Source organism: Salvelinus fontinalis, chromosome 29 (genome assembly GCF_029448725.1).
Source record: "Salvelinus fontinalis isolate EN_2023a chromosome 29, ASM2944872v1, whole genome shotgun sequence".
NCBI lineage: Eukaryota > Metazoa > Chordata > Actinopteri > Salmoniformes > Salmonidae > Salvelinus > Salvelinus fontinalis.
This window is the reverse complement of record NC_074693.1, coordinates 19,663,709-19,682,762: the sequence shown is the minus strand read 5'-3', so window position 1 is coordinate 19,682,762 and position 19,054 is coordinate 19,663,709. Positions and strand designations below refer to the sequence as shown.

The following is a 19,054-nucleotide window of genomic DNA, read 5'->3' as shown; positions in this document are numbered from 1 at the left end:
AGTAGGCAGGCTGGGAGGATCGGGCCAGCAGCTACCAGCTGTTTATATAGTAGGCAGGCTGGGAGGATCGGGCCTGCAGCTACCAGCTATTTATATAGTAGGCAGGCTGGGAGGATCGGGCCAGCGTTACCGGTTGTTGATATAGTAGGCAGGCTGGGGGTATTGGGCCAGCAGCTACTGCAGTAGGTTACAGGATGAGCCTGGTTTCACATTGATTTAAACAGCCAATCGTTTGGGAGCTGAAATAACAGACAATTTTCACAATACCAGAACTGTAATGGAGAATTGTGGTGGACCTTTTTCACATTGCACACTGTAACTGTGTCAGTGGTAATGTTATTACCATGGTAATATTGCGCTGATTGCAGGACAATTTTTTTTAAAGAATAATACAGAGAAATAAAATCCTCAGACAATGAGCACAAAGGAAGGGAAACATTCAGGCAGAATTTATTGGATAATCAATATTACAGAAAGAAAAAACAGACATATTGTCATTGAGGGTGAATGTGCCTCCACACCTCATCCTGTGTCCCGTGGGGAGAAGGTGGTCTCCAGGTATTGGAAGGGTGGTGACTGTGTATTGCAGACACGGTGTTGAGTGGTTTGCTAACGCTGCGCATTCAAGGCCCAGTGTTAGCAAGTCGCACTAACGCTCTGGACCAGAGCTAGTTGACGCCATGTCCAAATTCCTCACACCTCCTTGATGTAGATCCTTGATCACCATATCAATAGTTCACTGTGTTTGTGTATACTTACAGTACATACTTCCTACAGACTTTCTAATGTACTGATTATATACAATTACATTTCATATTTCTCTCATTTTTGCTGATATTGCTAGTGGTTTTCCTTAGACAATGACTTCACATGTTGACCAAATGCTAGTTTGCAAAGTTATGCCCCTCTCCGGCATACCTGCTATTGCTGAAATAATGCAAGAAATGGAAATACATGCTGATGACTGATCGAGGCAGTGGATGGTTTTTAATCACAGGGACATACACTGTACAGGACAGACTATACGGTATGGAGTGTTTAGGCAGTGGTGAACACAAAGTTACATGATGACTTTATTACATGTCATCATCAACAACATCATCACTTCCAATCCTTCTGTCATTTTGTTGCCCTGTGTTCTAGAACAGAAAGGCAGGTATTTGGGAGACTGGTTATTGCATAAATCAAAAGCTGATTTGGAGTCAGTTGAATGCATCCAGATAGTAAATTAAATTACATCAAATATGTTTAACACTTTTATACAGGATTTGTGGCAGGTGAGTTGTCCCTAAGATATTTAAATAATTTCAAATAATTTGACAGTTCACAATAAAAAGAATATTGTAAAATGATCATATATTAAAGAACAATCTTAAATAACAGATCACTCTACCCTAGTTGTAAAAAGAAGACATTGCTTTTAAAAAATATATATTGTCCAATTACATAAAAGTCTTCTCTTTCCTTTTATTAATACTTATAGGAATGTCAGGAGAGAAAAACAAAACCGGACAAGTCAATAGACATTAGTCCAGTCAGAGGTAACTGCCTGAATACATTAACTATGTGTCTGTCCAAAGCCATGTGCTAACGGATGCATTTAGGAGGAACCCTAATTGCCTGTATAAAACTAACACAACAACACTGTCATCTCTTTTTGCCTGCCTGTGCAGATCCAAGCTCAGGTCCTGTGCACTTTAAGTGTATGAAGCAAGAGTACAACCCCTCTCCAAAAAGGTCAATAATACACTCTCCTAATGGAAATTAGCATAATCAATTATAGAGTACTTCCAGAACAAGAAAAATATATATTTATGTATAAATAAATACGTGGTAAATAGGGCACTTGGTTACTTCATTATTGTGAAACCCATTAGTCTATAAGGCATCCCTTCACTGTAAATAACTCTCATTACACACGAATTACTAACATTTGTTTATGACCAAATCTGCTTTCAACCTTATTTGTTGCATCCATTGTATAACTGAGACATCATCACAGTTAGTAGAGTAGAATACCCTTAAATCAAACATGAAATATATTCCTTCAAGGCCACTGGGTTCATATCTTCTCCCATTCATCAAATTAGTAAATGCGTTGTCACTCCTGGAAAAGTTTTTTTTAATGAAAATAACTAGTCATAGATGAATGTAACGTTTTTGTGCCGTCTGAATATATTGGTTATTCACCCACTGAGTTATACAACCACTGCAGTTTTGCTGGACATCATGAGAATTCTGTATGAAAAGGTTATAGCCGCTTCACGTAGTTTCCAGGAAAGGTTCCAAAAAACGTGCTTCTTCTGGATGTGCCTTGAAAAATAACAAACATATAGCGGTATTAAAGGAAATATCTCAACCATATAGTTCGTTACAAGCATTTTCAGTGGAGTAGTGCATTATGTTTTTGTTTATGGAATAATGGCTGAGGAGATGTGACTACTGTCACATCTAAATAAAGGACAACTTCCACAGAGCACTGATTGGTTTAATGACTCAATTCAAGGAGAGGGATGCCATCTGTTGGCAGCAACTAAGTAGTACAACTTTTAAATGCTCTGAAATATTGGCGGAACAGGGATGGGCAATGGCCATGCAGAGCCCCTACACAGGAATTATTGTATAATTAACGTCTATATCTTTTGGATATTAATAGAGCAAATAAATACAACGTCGGACCTACCTACAAACCAGCCGTCGTCACACCTCTCCATCACATCAACAACGTCCCCTTCCTTGAGCTCCAACTCATCCTCATTACGTGGAGCATAGTTATACAGGACCTGGAACCTACAGACCATAATAACTGTCATCAGTGAGGATTATACAGTCACATCATCAGATTCATTTACACATTGCTACTGCTTATTTAAGCAATAAGGCCTGAGTAGGTGTGGTATATGGCCAATATACCACAGCTAAGGGCTGTTCTTATGTTGCCTGGACACAGGCCTTATACCACAAAATTCCGAGGTGCTTTAATGTTATTATAAACTGGTTACCAACGTAATTAGAAATGTAAAAAGAAATGGTTTTGTCATACCGTGGTATACGGTCTGATATACCACGGCCGTCAGCCAATCAGCATTCAGGGCTCGAACCACCAAGTTTATAATACAAATTAGACACATTCAATCAGAGACTTAACTTCAAATAAGCTTTAAAGCTCTATATAGCTTTAACAGTCAATTTGGGGAAATAAATCGTTGTGGAAATAGAAGGTAGACTTACGCCTCTCCACCACAATTCAGGGCATCTTGGGTAAACAATGGCCGCTGAGAAGAGAGAAGAGAAATGCAGTGTTATACAGTAGGCATGTCATGTTTCTATCTGTCTTCCTCTGCCGTATGTTTTACCACCATCAGCGTCCATCACTGTAGCAACAATGTGCCAGAGCCAACACAAAACCATCTTTGCTTTAATTAATGTGCTAGAACCACAATGCTGACAAAGAGCTGACTGTACTCTGCTTGGTTGAAGGGGATTTGGGTACTAAGGCCTTCCTGGGAGGTACACAGTATTTATTCAACATCCCTCAGAGACAGAATAGAAGACAGTGAGCAATGAAGCATTTCAGATCCTAACATTCATTCCTAACGTCCACCTATTCCACAGCACACAAGCCTAGACTGGTCCCAGATTAGTTTGTGCTCTTGCCAACAATGAGTGACAATGAGTTGGCCTGATAGCACAAAGAGATTGGCACTCAGGCTAACACAAGCCATCCTAGCAAGCAGCAAGTCCACAAGCATTGACTGTTTAAGGGGGAGTCCATTCCATTGTCCTGAATTAAACCGTCAGTCATGCAGTAAAACCACAGACGATGCTGTCAAGGGAGCACACTCCAAAAACCAGACACTAAGGTCACATCTCAAATGGCACCCTGTTCCCTAAGTAGTGCATTCTATAGGGAATAGGGTGCTCTTTGGGACACACTTTGCCACAGGGAAACAGGGACCCATTGTCAGATCATCAGACACAACTGGGGATTCCTGTTCCCACACAATACCTAGCTGCAATGCACACTGGACAGACGGTCAGGAATTAAAGTTGAAGGTATTCCTCTGGTGTTTGATGACATGGTTGGCATGCTTCTGCTTACAGCGGGCCATTCTTAACATATCTGTTGTCTCCTAGATATTAATCTCTTCATATCTAGGAGGTTGTATTTTTACAGACCATATGTGTGAGAGTGTTGTATATTATGTGGTAGATATGTTGATGAAATATGGATAGTAAAAAAGGGATGCATTAACTTTAAAGAGAGGACTTTGTTTCCTAGTAACCCAAACGTACGATGATGTCACACAAGGTGCATAGTGGGTAGCAGCCCTACCCTATGAGACGGGGAATAGCTCTGGGCTCTACTGGGCGAGCCGCAGGACCTCCGAGACATCACAGGGCTACGAGGGGGCTTACCCACAACAACAACCTCACGCTTTACAGGCTGAAAGAACCACAACCAGGAGTTACAATTAGAGAAGAGTACTCAAACATACTTACACTCTGATCACGCACACACTCACACAAAAGGACATAACAGGGGATTAACAGGGAACAACTGGGCAACCAAACCTGTCATCAAAGTTAAACACTATTTCTAGAAAATTATATTGGGCATTAAACCAGAGCATATCGATCTTGGTAAGTTTGAAATGTAACATCTTTGGTGATCTCGCTCTCCCAGCTTTGTATGAAGCAGCAGTATATTTCGTACGTCAGCCAGGGTTAGGGTTGCAAAGGGTCGGAAACTTTGCGGTAAATATACCTCATTTTTTCTGAGATTTTCCATGGGAAGTTAAGCCCGGGAATGTGGGGAATTTTGCTTAAATTCATCAAAAAAGTTAGCTTATATCAGTGAACCTTTTTTGCGGGATATACATAAGGAAATTCTAGGTCTTGTGGCATATTTTGGTTAACAATAAATAAAGGGGCTGGAAGACAGGACCCCAACACCTAATAATGGTGGCAAATACATATAAGCTCAAGGCCCAAGCAGTGGGGCCGTACTAGTAAGGGAACAATAGAAGTTGGCTCCAGCCAGCGGCAGGTCAGGGCCCCCCGCTGGGTGCACGGTGGGTTGCACCAGGCTCCTCCTCCCTGACGGGAGTTGACGGTCCCTGGCTGTTCTCTGCTTAGTGCGTCAGGGAGGGCGATGGGCGACCTCGAGCGGAAGCGAGAGAGAAACAGGTCGAAACGTGAGCTAAGTGACACAGGATGCACTTCCTGACAGCCGAAAGAAGGTGCCGCCAGCGGGTTGGGTACCGCTGGTGAAATCTTCTCATCTTGACCCGGTACAGCCTCAGAGGAATGGCAGGTGGAAGGGGATAAAAGTAAGGAACTTGTACGTCGGCCTTATATTAAAGAACATAAATGGTTAAAGAAAAGTGTGATAAGTAAAAACATATACCAATTTCATTTAAGGACCAAAAAACTTACAGCTGTGCCATATAAATTGCAAAATAGTTGGGAAGAGATTTTCGATGTACCCATTCCATGGCACATGGTTTATGAATTGATACGCAAAACAACGCCGGATTCAAAACTTTGAATTTTTAAATTTAAATTATTGTACAAAATTCTTGCAACTAATAGAATGTTATATATATGGGGGATACAATCTTCTCAGCTCTGTAGATTCTGCTGTGAGGAGGCAGAGTCATTAGACCATTTATTTTGGTATTGTCCGCATGTAGCTCGTTTTTGGTCACAGGTCCAGGAATGGTTGAAGAATTGCAACATTTGCGTAGAACTAACGCTACAGATAGCAATACTGGGGGATTTGAAAAGCCATAGTCAATCAATCAATAATATAATAATTATTTTAGCAAAATGTTTTATTTTTAATTTACAATCCGTGGAAGCTATGAGAATAGGAAGATTCAAATCTTTTGTGAAGCATCACAGCACAGTTGAAAAATATATGGCAAATAAAAATCCGAAATGGATGATGTTGGAAGATAGATGGGAAAGGTTGAGTGGAGCTGAAGGGTGGGACTAATAACAAGATAAACAATGTAGGGCATACGGGATCTGTGAAATGTGTATAGGTGCGGAGCTATTGTGAAATAGCACAGTTACAAGTGGAAATCAAACTGGATGGACAACAGAAATAGAGGAAGGATTAAGAACAAACAAGAGAGAACTATTATAAAGTAGACTGTGTCTGTAAAATGTGTATAAGATGTATAAATTGAAGGTAAAAACAGAAATGTTTATCAGTTTACTCCAATTGGGGGATCGGTGGTAGGGTTTGCAGGGAATAATAATAAAGGTATACTCTTTAAAAAAAGTATGTATGTCTATGTAGGTATGTGTATGTATATATGTGTTTATGTATGCATACGTGAATGGATATATATATTTACCCCAAAAAATATGGGGGATTGGAAATGATGCAGACAATTACATTGGAAGCAACATTCTTTTCGCAATATTAAAAAAAAAAAAAAAAGATCTTGCACACTCATGAGATGCTATTGACCCCTACTTCACTGTCTGAGCCAAGGACTACATGCTTTCTGGTAAGTTTTGATTACAATACTGGGTGGGGTGAATATTTGTTATATGACATACATGATTTTTTGTTAACAAGGAAATAGTAGCCTACATCAAAGTGTGTTTAAATAATTTCTAACTTGTTAACAATTTCTGCTAGTTAGTTTTTGCTACCATGTGGGTTTTAGCTTGCATGAGCCTGCTAACTGAGGAGTGTTAATTCACCTGTTTCCATACATGTTTAATTTTAAAACATTTACCTTACAAACGAGTTGTTTAATCTAATTGCTTAACTATTTATCTGTACATGGAATTGTATTTGTTGTTTTTTTACTCATTTTTTTCTAATCTTTACAGGAAAATGCCACGGGTACTATCTGATGTGTGGAGACATTTCACTGCATTTAATGTAGAAGGAAAAGCTGTGTACATTTGCAAATACTGTGCCAAATCATATGTGAAGAATGCAACAAAGATGCAGAATCATCTGGCCAAGTGCATAAAGTTCCCTTAGCGCTCACAACAAGTAACCTCTGACAAAAGTCCCTCTACTTCTATCGAGGTGAAAATTATGAATCAGACACCTTATCGATAGAAACAGCTCATGGTCCTCCTGGAATCAGAAGTTTTTTTGACTCAATGGAGGAACGTAGTCAGAGAAATGCTGATGAATGTCTTCCTTGAGCTGTGTATGCAACTGGTTCACCTCTGATGCTCACAGGCAATGTGTATTGGAAGAGATTTCTGAATGTTCTTCGCCCAGCATACACTCCTCCAACCAGACATGCTTTATCTACTCATTTGCTGTATGCAGAGTACAACAGAGTTCAAGTGAAGGTCAAGCAAATCCTAGAGAAAGCAGACTGTATTGCAATAATTTCTGATGGGTGGTTGAATGTTCGTGGGCAAGGAATAATTAACTATGTCATCTCCACCCCTCAACCAGTATTCTACAAGAGTGCAGACAGAAGGGACAACAGACACACTGGTCTCTACATTGCAGATGAGCTGAAGGCAGTCATCAATGACCTTGGACCACAGAAGGTATTTGCACTGGTGACAGACAATGCTGCGAACATGAAGGCTGCTTGGTCTAAAGTGGAGGAGTCTTACCCTCACATCACACCCATTGGCTGTGCTGCTCATGCATTGAATCTGCTCCTCAAGGATATCATGGCAGTGAATACAATGGATACACTCTACAAGAGAGCCAAGGAAATTATTAGGTATGTGAAGGGCCATCAGAAATGGCCCTTCACATATAGCAGAAATCTACCTCACCAAACAAAGTGAGAAGAATAAGATCACCACTTTGAAGCTGCCCAGCAACACCCGTTGGGGTGGTGTTGTCATGTTTGACAGTCTCCTGGAGGGGAATGAGTATCTCCAAGAAATGGCCATATCACAGTCTGCCGATATGGAAAGCCCCATCAAGAGGATCCTCCTGGATTATGTATTTTGGGATAGAGTGGTAAGCAGCCTGAAACTCCTGAAACCTATAGCAGTAGTCATTGCACGGATTGAGGGAGACAATGCCATCCTGTCTGATGTTCAGACTTTGCTTGCAGATGTAAGAGAAGAAATCTGCTCTGCCCACTTCATTGTTGCTCCAAGCAGAGGAAACTGCAGTTCTGAAATACATCAAAAAGCGTGAAAACTTCTGCCTGAAACCCATACACGCCGCAGCATACATGTTGGACCCAAAGTATGCTGGCAAGAGCTTCCTGTCTGGTGCAGAGATCCACAAGGCCTATGGTGTCATCACTACCGTGTCTCGCCACCTTGCCCTGGATGAGGGCAAGGTTATTGGCAGTCTGGCAAAGTACACTTCTAAGCAAGGGCTTTGGGATGGAGATGCAATATGGCAGTCGTGCCAACATATCTCATCAGCCACCTGGTGGAAGGGACTTTGTGGATCTGAGGCTCTTTCTTCTGTTGCCTCTATCATCCTCCAAATCCCACCAATATCAGCCGCCTCAGAGCGTAACTGGTCCTTGTTTGGGAACACACACACCAAAGCACGCAACAGGCTGACCAATACAAGGGTTGAAAGGTTGGTGGCCATCAGGGCAAATTTTAGGCTTTTTGAGCCTGACAATGAGCCATCCTCAACAAGGTTGGAAAGTGACAGTGAAGCTAAGGCCTCAGAGTCTGATGTTCAAGAGGTGGACATTGAGGAGATCCAGGGAGAAGACATGGAAGCCTGAGAGGAAGACAACCAAAGCTGTAGTTTCTAGACTATCATTTTACAGATGTCTGTTTAAAACGTTTTTGGGAGATGCGATGGATCATTGGGGATCATTCAATATTCTCTTTATTTTGTTGTTCAGTGAAATCATCCCATGTGAAGAGTCAACACATTTAATTAAAGTTCAATTCGTAACTAAATAGTTTAAAAAAATGTATATTGGAAGGATTTAATCATTTGCAATTATGTCTACTTATGACAAGGTAAAAGGTTTATGTTTCTGTCTCCATATGATATGGTAAATATTTCCAATGGAAAAAACATCTACATTTAAATGGTATTAATATTAATTTGCATACATTTCCATAAATTCCAATATATTCCCGTTAATTCCCATATATTCCCGTTAATTCCTACGGAAAGTTTCCACCTCTGAATATTCCCCAAAATGTGCAACCCTAGCCAGGGTTGAGAAAGGAAAGCTTCTAAAGCTAGAGAAATGACGTTACCAAGAGCAGCACTGCAGATATTGAGATGAGCGAGATGCAAGACTTCGCTCTCACAAAGTCAAACACAGTATCTGCGCATGTGCACATGTTCGCTTCACGCTGTTAGAGTGTGATAGGTACGGGACCAAACGCTCGTAGTTGTTGCGGAAATTGACCCACTATGCTGGTTACTTTACGTATCTACTTCATATCGCTGAGTCTACCTTTAATGACAGTAAGAGTAATATCTATGCTAGGAGGAGACTGGCATGAGACCTGGGCCCGTATCGACAAAGGGTCTCAGAGTAAGAGTGCTGATCTAGGATCAGGTTTGCCTTTAAGATCATAATGAATACGATTATATGGACAGATCCTAGGTCAGCACGACTCTGAGTCGCTTTGTGGATACTGACCCTGGAGACAAGGGTAAATAACAGAGTGAAAAAAAAAATTCCAAGTATACAAGGACTATCTGGCAGCCATGTTACTTAGTTATCAACCATTTAATAGAACTGCAACTGTTTAAAGATCTGTTACCTAACATACAGTGATTCATTTATCTAGACTAAGCATGTTACAGTAGTATTGTAACATAGTACTGTATCTATGAACCAACCAATAGCAGTACTGACCAAAGATGACAGTGTGAAGTAAACAGAACTAGAAACTAATGACAGTATCAGTACCACAGTGAATAGAGTGAAGTAAGGGTTAAAGGAGTAGTCAGTAACTTAGCGAGGACGTTACAGTATGTCAATGTTAGAGAGGAGAATTAGGGGAAGGGGAGGAGTTAGTTGTCATGACGTCACACAGGCACCTGGTCTTTACCTTGACCTTGGAGGACCTAGGCTCCAGGCGGGGGTACTGTTTGTTGTAGGGAGGAGGAGAGTGTAGCACCCCTGGAAGTGGAGGGGTGGTGCAGGGGGAGATGAGGGGAGACAAAAGTTTGGGTGAGGTGGAGAGAGTGGGGATGGTGAACTGCTGGGAGGGAGGGGAGGTGAGGCGTACAGAGGAACCCTGGTGACAGAGAGACCAAAAGGAAGAGTGTGTTATGGGCTACACACACAGCCCCATCTGAGTTATCTCTTTAGAGTGGCAAACAAACCAGAAATAACTATCTGGCTAACCAGACATAACAAGAATCCGTTTCTCTCAGAAAAAAAATCAGTTGGAAAAAAGTTGCCTCAAATTTAAAAAAAGTTCATGTAGGGTTAGTGGAAGCAAAAATGTTTGCACAGCAGTGTCAGGTTAGGACACACAGATCACACCAGGGAGGACTCTACCTTGTCCTGTTCTGCCCCATCTCTACACACAGGGGTAAAGGTATTATAAGGTGGGGTCATCTTCCTGCTCTCAGTAGGCTCCTCCTCTATGAAGAGCTTGGGAAGCTCCTCTGTCACGTCTGATGCTTGTCTGTAAAACTCTTCCCCTTTGGATAGGTCGCCCCCCTGAATGATGGACACCAGCTCCTCACAAAGGTCATCTTCCTGTTCCTGGTCCACTACCTGGTCTTTAGTGGAGTCCTCCATGAACTGATTCATCTCTTTTGAGATAAACTGATTTAGCTCTACTATGTTCTCGAGTTGAGATGGGGGGTCGGTGTGAGACAGGGGGTAGCTTTGAGATGGGTGGTCACTGTGAGAGGGGCAGTCGCTGGGCTCGTACACCACCAGATCGATGGGACTGCAGGCCTTTGGTGAGGTGGGCGACAGGGCCACTGTGTCTGAGAAGGGGTCGAACGGTTTCTCCTGTTGTGAGTCTATAATGGGCTTGATGCTAGTGTTGTTCTGAATCCGAGACAAGTCGACCACGCTGCCATACTTGGGGCTCCCAAACATGGGAGAGATGGGTGATGAGGTGAAAGAGGTGCCGCCAGAGGTGGGGAGGGAGGATAGTGGGGAGGGTCTGGGTTCTGGGGAGCAGGGGAAGATGGGAGCCTTGGGGGAGGTGATGGGGATAAAGTGTCCCTCTCTGAGGGAAGGGGTGAGGCTGCGTGGTGTTGAGGTTACGGTTCCCAAGGTGGGGGCTGGGAAGGGGGAAACCAGGCAATGGCTGGGGGCTGGATAGGGGGAGGGGGACACCAGGGTGCTGAGGGCCTCCAGGTCGGCCAGCAGACTGCTGTTAGGGTACGGGGGAGGAGTGGGGGCCGGGGTGCAGGAAGGGGATAGGCCCAGGGTCAGGTTTATCCAATCATTGGTGACAGCCTGCAGGTGGGCCCTCTGGGTACTTGGGGAGGGGGATGGGAACAGGGAGGAGCGGGGTGTCCTGAAGGAGAGGGAAGGCGATGGTGGACTGAAGCGAGGGCGCGTGGATGATGACTTGGGAGAGAAAGAGAGAGAGAGTACAGAAACATACGGCAGAACATAAGTGAGGGGAATGGCCAGGTCAGAATGCATAGGACAGAGACTGTTGTTGTTTCTGAAATCTATTTACCAATGTTGACTCTGCTCCAGTCAGATTATTTGAGGTCACTGACACAGAAAAGAGACTGGTGCTAAAGATTCAGAGGCTTTACCTGGGGGTTAGTTGTATCCGAGATCCTTGGGACGTCCTTACCAGCAGCGGCTAGTCGATGCCCAAATTTAACCCAAAATAAATAATGAAGATCAATCCCAGAAAATCCTGTATCCAACTCCGCTTTCACCACTGTAGCGTTGAGACGTTTTTTTTACATGTGGTCTTTGGATTGGAGGAAGAAAATGCTCCCAAATGCTCTGTGACCACCCGCCAATGTGGCTGGTAAACTTGACATTCTACCAGCCAAATGCTCTGTGACCATCCGCCAACGTGGCTGGTAAACTTGACATTCTACCAGCCAAATGCTCTGTGACCACCCGCCATTGTGGCTGGTAAACTTGACATTCTACCAGCCAAATGCTCTGTGACCACCCGCCATTGTGGCTGGTAAACTTGACATTCTACCAGCCAAATGCTCTGTGACCACCCGCCAATGTGGCTGGTAAACTTGACATTCTACCAGCCAAATAATCTGTGACCACCCGCCAATGTGGCTGGTAAACTTGACATTCTACCAGCCAAATGCTCTGTGACCACCCGCCAACGTGGCTGGTAAACTAGACATTCTACCAGCCAAATGCTCTGTGACCACCCGCCAATGTGGCTGGTAAACTAGACATTCTACCAGCCAAATGCTCTGTGACCACCCGCCAATGTGGCTGGTATACATAGATATTCTACCCGCCAAATGCTCTGTGACCACCCGCCAATGTGGCTGGTAAACTAGACATTCTACCAGCCAAATGCTCTGTGACCACCCGCCAATGTGGCTGGTAAACTAGACATTCTACCAGCCAAATGCTCTGTGACCACCCGTCAACGTGGCTGGTATACATAGACATTCTACCAGCCAAATGCTCTGTGACCACCCGCCAATGTGGCTGGTAAACTAGACATTCTACCAGTCAAATGCTCTGTGACCACCCGCCAATGTGGCTGGTAAACTAGACATTCTACCAGCCAAATGCTCTGTGACCACCCGCCAATGTGGCTGGTAAACTAGACATTCTACCAGCCAAATGCTCTGTGACCACCCGCCAATGTGGCTGGTAAACATAGACATTCTTCCAGCCAAATGCTCTGTGACCACCCGCCAATGTGGCTGGTAAACTAGACATTCTACCAGCCAAATGCTCTGTGACCACCCACCAATGTGGCTGGTAAACTAGACATTCTACCAGCCAAATGCTCTGTGACCACCCGCCAATGTGGCTGGTAAACTAGACATTTTACCAGCCAAATGCTCTGTGACCACCCGCCAATGTGGCTGGTAAACTAGACATTCTACCAGCCAAATGCTCTGTGACCACCCGCCAATGTGGCTGGTAAACATAGACATTCTACCAGCCAAATGCTCTGTGACCACCCGCCAATGTGGCTGGTAAACTAGACATTCTACCAGCCAAATGCTCTGTGACCACCCGCCAATGTGGCTGGTAAACTAGACATTCTACCAGCCAAATGCTCTGTGACCACCCGCCAATGTGGCTGGTAAACTAGACATTCTACCAGCCAAATGCTCTGGGACCACCCGCCATTGTGGCTGGTAAACATAGACATTCTACCAGCCAAATGCTCTGTGACCACCCGCCAATGTGGCTGGTAAACTAGACATTCTACCAGCCAAATGCTCTGTGACCACCCGCCAATGTGGCTGGTAAACTAGACATTCTACCAGCCAATGCCAAAATCTACCAGCATTTGGCTGGTGGCTGGCGTTAATTTCCCACCCTGGTCCTCACCCTGAACCCTAACTTTAAATCCTACCCTTACCCTAATCCTTACCTTAACCTTAACCATAACCCTTACCTAACCATAACCTTAATCCTCACCTTAACCATTTTAAAATATCAACTTCAATGTGGTTGGGACTTCCCAAGGATCTAATGCAGCCTGCCCTGTTGCTGCCAAGTCTGTGGATGAAGTGTGAAATGTGAACTGGGCCTGGCACGTCTTACTGGAGAAGCAGCAGCTGGTAGCTCTCCCACCCATAGAGGTCTCTATTAAACAGGCTAATGGAAAACAAGGCTTCTACAATGAATGTCATTGTGTCGGCATCACAAATCTCTTCCGCTCAACCTATGGCCCTTTAGTTATAGACACTCTGTGTGTACAGTGTGGGTTTATCAAGGATTGAGTTAGACTAAACTATACCGATTGGTGGCAGGTGTAAAAAACCTGATGGATTGGTGGCAGGTGTAAGAAACCTGATGGATTGGTGGCTGGTGTAAAAAACCTGATGGATTGGTGGCAGGTGTAAGAAACCTGATGGATTGGTGGCTGGTGTAAGAAACCTGATGGATTGGTGGCTGGTGTAAGAAACCTGATGGATTGGTGGCAGGTGTAAGAAACCTGATGGATTGGTGGCTGGTGTAAGAAACCTGATGGATTGGTGGCTGGTGTAAAAAACCTGATGGATTGGTGGCAGGTGTAAGAAACCTGATGGATTGGTGGCTGGTGTAAGAAACCTGATGGATTGGTGGCTGGTGTAAGAAACCTGATGGATTGGTGGCAGGTGTAAGAAACCTGATGGATTGGTGGCTGGTGTAAAAAACCTGATGGATTGGTGGCTGGTGTAAGAAACCTGATGGATTGGTGGCAGGTGTAAGAAACCTGATGGATTGGTGGCAGGTGTAAGAAACCTGATGGATTGGTGGCAGGTGTAAGAAACCTGATGGATTGGTGGCAGGTGTAAGAAACCTGATGGATTGGTGGCAGGTGTAAGAAACCTGATGGATTGGTGGCTGGTGTAAGAAACCTGATGGATTGGTGGCAGGTGTAAGAAACCTGGTGGATTGGTGGCTGGTGTAAGAAACCTGATGGATTGGTGGCAGGTGTAAGAAACCTGATGGATTGGTGGCTGGTGTAAGAAACCTGATGGATTGGTGGCTGGTGTAAGAAAACTGATGGATTGGTGGCTGGTGTAAGAAACCTGATGGATTGGTGGCTGGTGTAAAAAACCTGATGGATTGGTGGCAGGTGTAGGAAACCTGATGGATTGGTGGCTGGTGTAAGAAACCTGATGGCAGTCATAGTCAATGAACTAATCACTGATCATAATCAGGATGTGATTGGCCTGACTGAAACATGGCTTAAGCCTGATGAATTTACTGTGTTAAATGAGGCCTCACCTCCTGGTTACACTAGTGACCATATCCCCCGTGCATCCCGCAAAGGCGCAGGTGTTGCTAACATTTATGATAGCAAATTTCAATTTACCAAAAAAAAAAAGACGTTTTTCGTCTTTTGAGCTTCTAGTCATGAAATCTATGCAGCCTACTCAATCACTTTTTATAGCTACTGTTTACAGGCCTCCTGGGCCATATACAGCGTTCCTCTCTGAGTTCCCTGAATTCCTATCAGACCTTGTAGTCATAGCAGATCATATTCTAATTTTTGGTGATTTTAATATTCATATGGAGAAGTCCACAGACCCACTCCAAAAGTCTTTCGGAGCCATCATCGACTCAGTGGGTTTTGTCCAACATGTCTCTGGACCTACTCACTGCCACAGTCATACTCTGGACCTAGTTTTGTCCCATGGAATAAATGTTGTAGATCTTAATGTTTTCCCACATAATCCTGGACTATCGGACCACCATTTTATTACGTTTGCAATCGCAACAAATAATCTGCTCAGACCCCAACCAAGGAGCATCAAAAGTCGTGCTATAAATTCTCAGACAACACAAAAATTCCTTGATGCCCTTCCAGACTCCTTCTGCCTACCCAAGGACGTCGGAGGACAAAAATCAGTTAACCACTTAACTGAGGAACTCAATTTAACCTTGCGCAATACCCTAGATGCAGTTGCACCCCTAAAAACGAAAAACATTTGTCATAAGAAACTAGCTCCCTGGTATACAGAAAATACCCGAGCTTTGAAGCAAGCTTCCAGGAAATTGGAACGGAAATGGCGCCACACCAAACTGGAAGTCTTCCGACTAGCTTGGAAAGACAGTACCGTGCAGTACCGAAGAGCCCTCACTGCTACTCGATCATCCTACTTTTCCAACTTAATCGAGGAAAATAAGAACAATCCAAAATTTCTTTTTGATACTGTTGCAAAGCTAACTAAAAAGCAGCATTCCCCAAGAGAGGATGGCTTTCACTTCAGCAGTAATAAATTCACTAACTTCTTTGAGGAAAAGATCATGACCATTAGAAAGCAAATTACGGACTCCTCTTTGAATCTGCGTATTCCTCCAGGGCTTAGCTGTCCTGGATCTGCACAGCTTTGCCAAGGCCTGGGATCGGGAGAGACACTTAAGTGTTTTAGTACTATATCTCTTGACACAATGATGAAAATAATCATGGCCTCTAAACCTTCAAGCTGCATACTGGATCCTATTCCTACTAAACTGCTGAAAGAGCTGCTTCCTGTGCTTGGCCCTCCTATGTTGAACATAATAAACAGCTCTCTATCCACCGGATGTATACCAAACTCACTAAAAGTGGCAGTGATAAAGCCTCTCTTGAAAAAGCCAAACCTTGACCCGGAAAATCTAAAAAACTATCGGCCTATATCGAATCTTCCATTCCTCTCAAAAGTTTTAGAAAAAGCTGTTGCGCAGCAACTCACTGCCTTTCTGAAGACAAACAATGTATACGAAATGCTTCAGTCTGGTTTTAGACCCCATCATAGCACTGAGACTGCACTTGTGAAGGTGGTAAATGACCTTTTAATGGCGTCAGACCGAGGCTCTGCATCTGTCCTCGTGCTACTAGACCTTAGTGCTGCCTTTGACACCATCGATCACCACATTCTTTTGGAGAGACTGGAAACCCAAATTGGTCTACACGGACAAGTTCTGGCCTGGTTTAGATCTTACCTGTCGGAAAGATATCAGTTTGTCTCTGTGAATGGTTTGTCCTCTGACAAATCAACTGTACATTTCGGTGTTCCTCAAGGTTCCGTTTTAGGACCACTATTGTTTTCACTATATATTTTACCTCTTGGGGATGTTATTCGAAAACATAATGTTAACTTTCACTGCTATGCGGATGACACACAGCTGTACATTTCAATGAAACATGGTGAAGCCCCAAAATTGCCCTCGCTAGAAGCCTGTGTTTCAGACATAAGGAAGTGGATGGCTGAAAACGTTCTACTTTTAAACTCGGACAAAACAGAGATGCTTGTTCTAGGTCCCAAGAAACAAAGAGATCTTCTGTTAAATCTGACAATTCATCTTGATGGTTGTAAAGTCGTCTCAAATAAAACTGTGAAGGACCTCGGCGTTACTCTTGACCCTGATCTCTCTTTTGACGAACATATCAAGACTGTTTCAAGGACAGCTTTTTTCCATCTACGTAACATTGCAAAAATCAGAAATTTTCTGTCCAAAAATGATGCAGAAAAATTAATCCATGCATTTGTTACTTCTAGGTTAGACTACTGCAATGCTCTACTTTCCGGCTACCCGGATAAAGCACTAAATAAACTTCAGTTAGTGCTAAATACGGCTGCTAGAATCCTGACTAGAACCAAGAAATTTGATCATATTACTCCAGTGCTAGCTTCCCTACACTGGCTTCCTGTTAAGGCAAGGGCTGATTTCAAGGTTTTACTGTTAACCTATAAAGCGTTACATGGGCTTGCTCCTACCTATCTTTCCGAGTTGGTCCTGCCGTACATACCAATACGTACGCTACGGTCACAAGACGCAGGCCTCCTAATTGTCCCTAGAATTTCTAAGCAAACAGCGGGAGGCAGGGCTTTCTCCTATAGATCTCCATTTTTATGGAACAGTCTGCATACCCATGTGAGAGACGCAGACTCGGTCTCAACCTTTAAGTCTTTACTGAAAACTTATCTCTTCAGTAGGTCATATGATTGAGTGTAGTCTGGCCCAGGAGTGTGAAGGTGAACGGAAAGGCTCTGGAGCAACGAACCGCCCTTGCTGTCTCTGCCTGGCCGGTTCCCCTCTCTCCACTGGGATTCTCTGCCTCTAACCCTGTTACAGGGGCTGAGTCACTGGCTTACTGGTGCTCTTTCATGCCGTCCCTGGGAGGGGTGCGTCACTTGAGTGGGTTGAGTTACTGACGTGATCTTCCTGTCTGGGTTGGCGCCCCCCCCTTGGTTTGTGCTGTGGTGGAGATCTTTGTTGGCTATACTCGGCCTTGTCTCAGGATTATAAGTTGGTGGTTGAAGATATCCCTCCAGTGGTGCGGGGGCTGTGCTTTGGCAAAGTGGGTGGGGTTATATCCTTCCTATTTGGCCCTGTCCGGGGGTATCTTCGGATGGGGCCACAGTGTTTCCTGACCGCTCCTGTCTCAGCCTCCAGTATTTATGCTGCAGTAGTTTGTGTCGGGGGGCTAGGGTCAGTTGGTTATACCTGGAGTACTTCTCCTGTCTTATCCAGTGTCCTGTGTGAATTTAAGTATGCTTTCTCTAATTCTCTCGTTCTCTCTTTCTTTCTCTCTCTGAGAACCTGAGCCCTAGGACCATATGTCAGGACTACCGGGCATGACGACTCCCTGCTGCCCCCAGTCCGCCTGGCCTTGCTGTTATTCCAGTTTCAACGGTTCTGCCTGCGGTTACGGAACCCCTACCTGTCCCAGACCTGCTGTTTTCAACTCTTAATGATCGGCTATGAAAAGCCAACAGATTTATTCCTGATTATTATTTGACCATGCTTGTCATTTATGAACATTTTGAAAATCTTGGCTCTCTCTAATTTTCTCCTTCTCTCTTTCTTTCTCTCGGAGGACCTGAGCCCTGGGACCATACGTCGGGACTGCCGGGCGTGGTGGCTCCTTGCTGTCCCCAGTCCGCCTGGCCTTGCTGCTGTTCCGGTTTCAGCTGTTCTGCCTGCAGTTATGGAACCGCCACCTGTCCCAGACCTGTTGTTTTTCAACTCTTAATGATCGGCTATGAAAAGCCAACTGAATATTATTCATGATTATTATTTGACCATGCTTGTCACTTATGAACATTTTTGAACATCTTGGCATAGTTCTGTTATAATCTCCACCCGGCACAGCCAGAAGAGGACTGGCCACCCCTCATAGCCTGGTTCCTCTCTAGGTTTCTTCCTAGGTTTTGGCCTTTCTAGGGAGTTTTTCCTAGCCACCGTGCTTCTACACCTGCATTCTAGCTGTTTGGGGTTTTAGGCTGGGTCTCTGTACAGCACTTCGAGATATTAGCTGATGTACGAAGGGCTATATAAAATAAACTTGATTGATTGATTGATGGATTGGTGGCTGGTGTAAGAAACCTGATGGAGGGCCTCCCGGGTGGCGCAGTGGTCTAGGGCACTGCATCGCAGTGCTAACTGCGCCACCAGAGTCTCTGGGTTCGCGCCCAGGCTCTGTCGCAGCCGGCCGCGACCGGGAAGTCCGTGGGGCGACGCACAATTGG

General features: G+C 44.2%; 1 protein-coding gene across 4 annotated transcripts in view; it reads right to left on the bottom strand.

The window, feature by feature from the left end:
• Positions 1 to 434: 434 nt before the first annotated feature.
• The window catches only part of sorbs2b (sorbin and SH3 domain containing 2b), a 105,818-nt gene continuing 87,198 nt past the window's right edge, over positions 435 to 19,054 (bottom strand). For all 4 annotated transcript variants that reach the window (XM_055888524.1, XM_055888525.1, XM_055888523.1 and 1 more), the window contains 6 exons: positions 10,458 to 11,492; positions 10,003 to 10,191; positions 4,337 to 4,447; positions 3,232 to 3,275; positions 2,684 to 2,790; positions 435 to 2,313 (listed from right to left, as the gene is read on the bottom strand). In XM_055888524.1, coding sequence (XP_055744499.1) covers positions 2,252 to 2,313; positions 2,684 to 2,790; positions 3,232 to 3,275; positions 4,337 to 4,447; positions 10,003 to 10,191; positions 10,458 to 11,492 — 1,548 coding nt within the window. In that variant the 3' untranslated portion in view covers positions 435 to 2,251. The remainder of the gene's footprint in view (positions 2,314 to 2,683; positions 2,791 to 3,231; positions 3,276 to 4,336; positions 4,448 to 10,002; positions 10,192 to 10,457; positions 11,493 to 19,054) is intronic.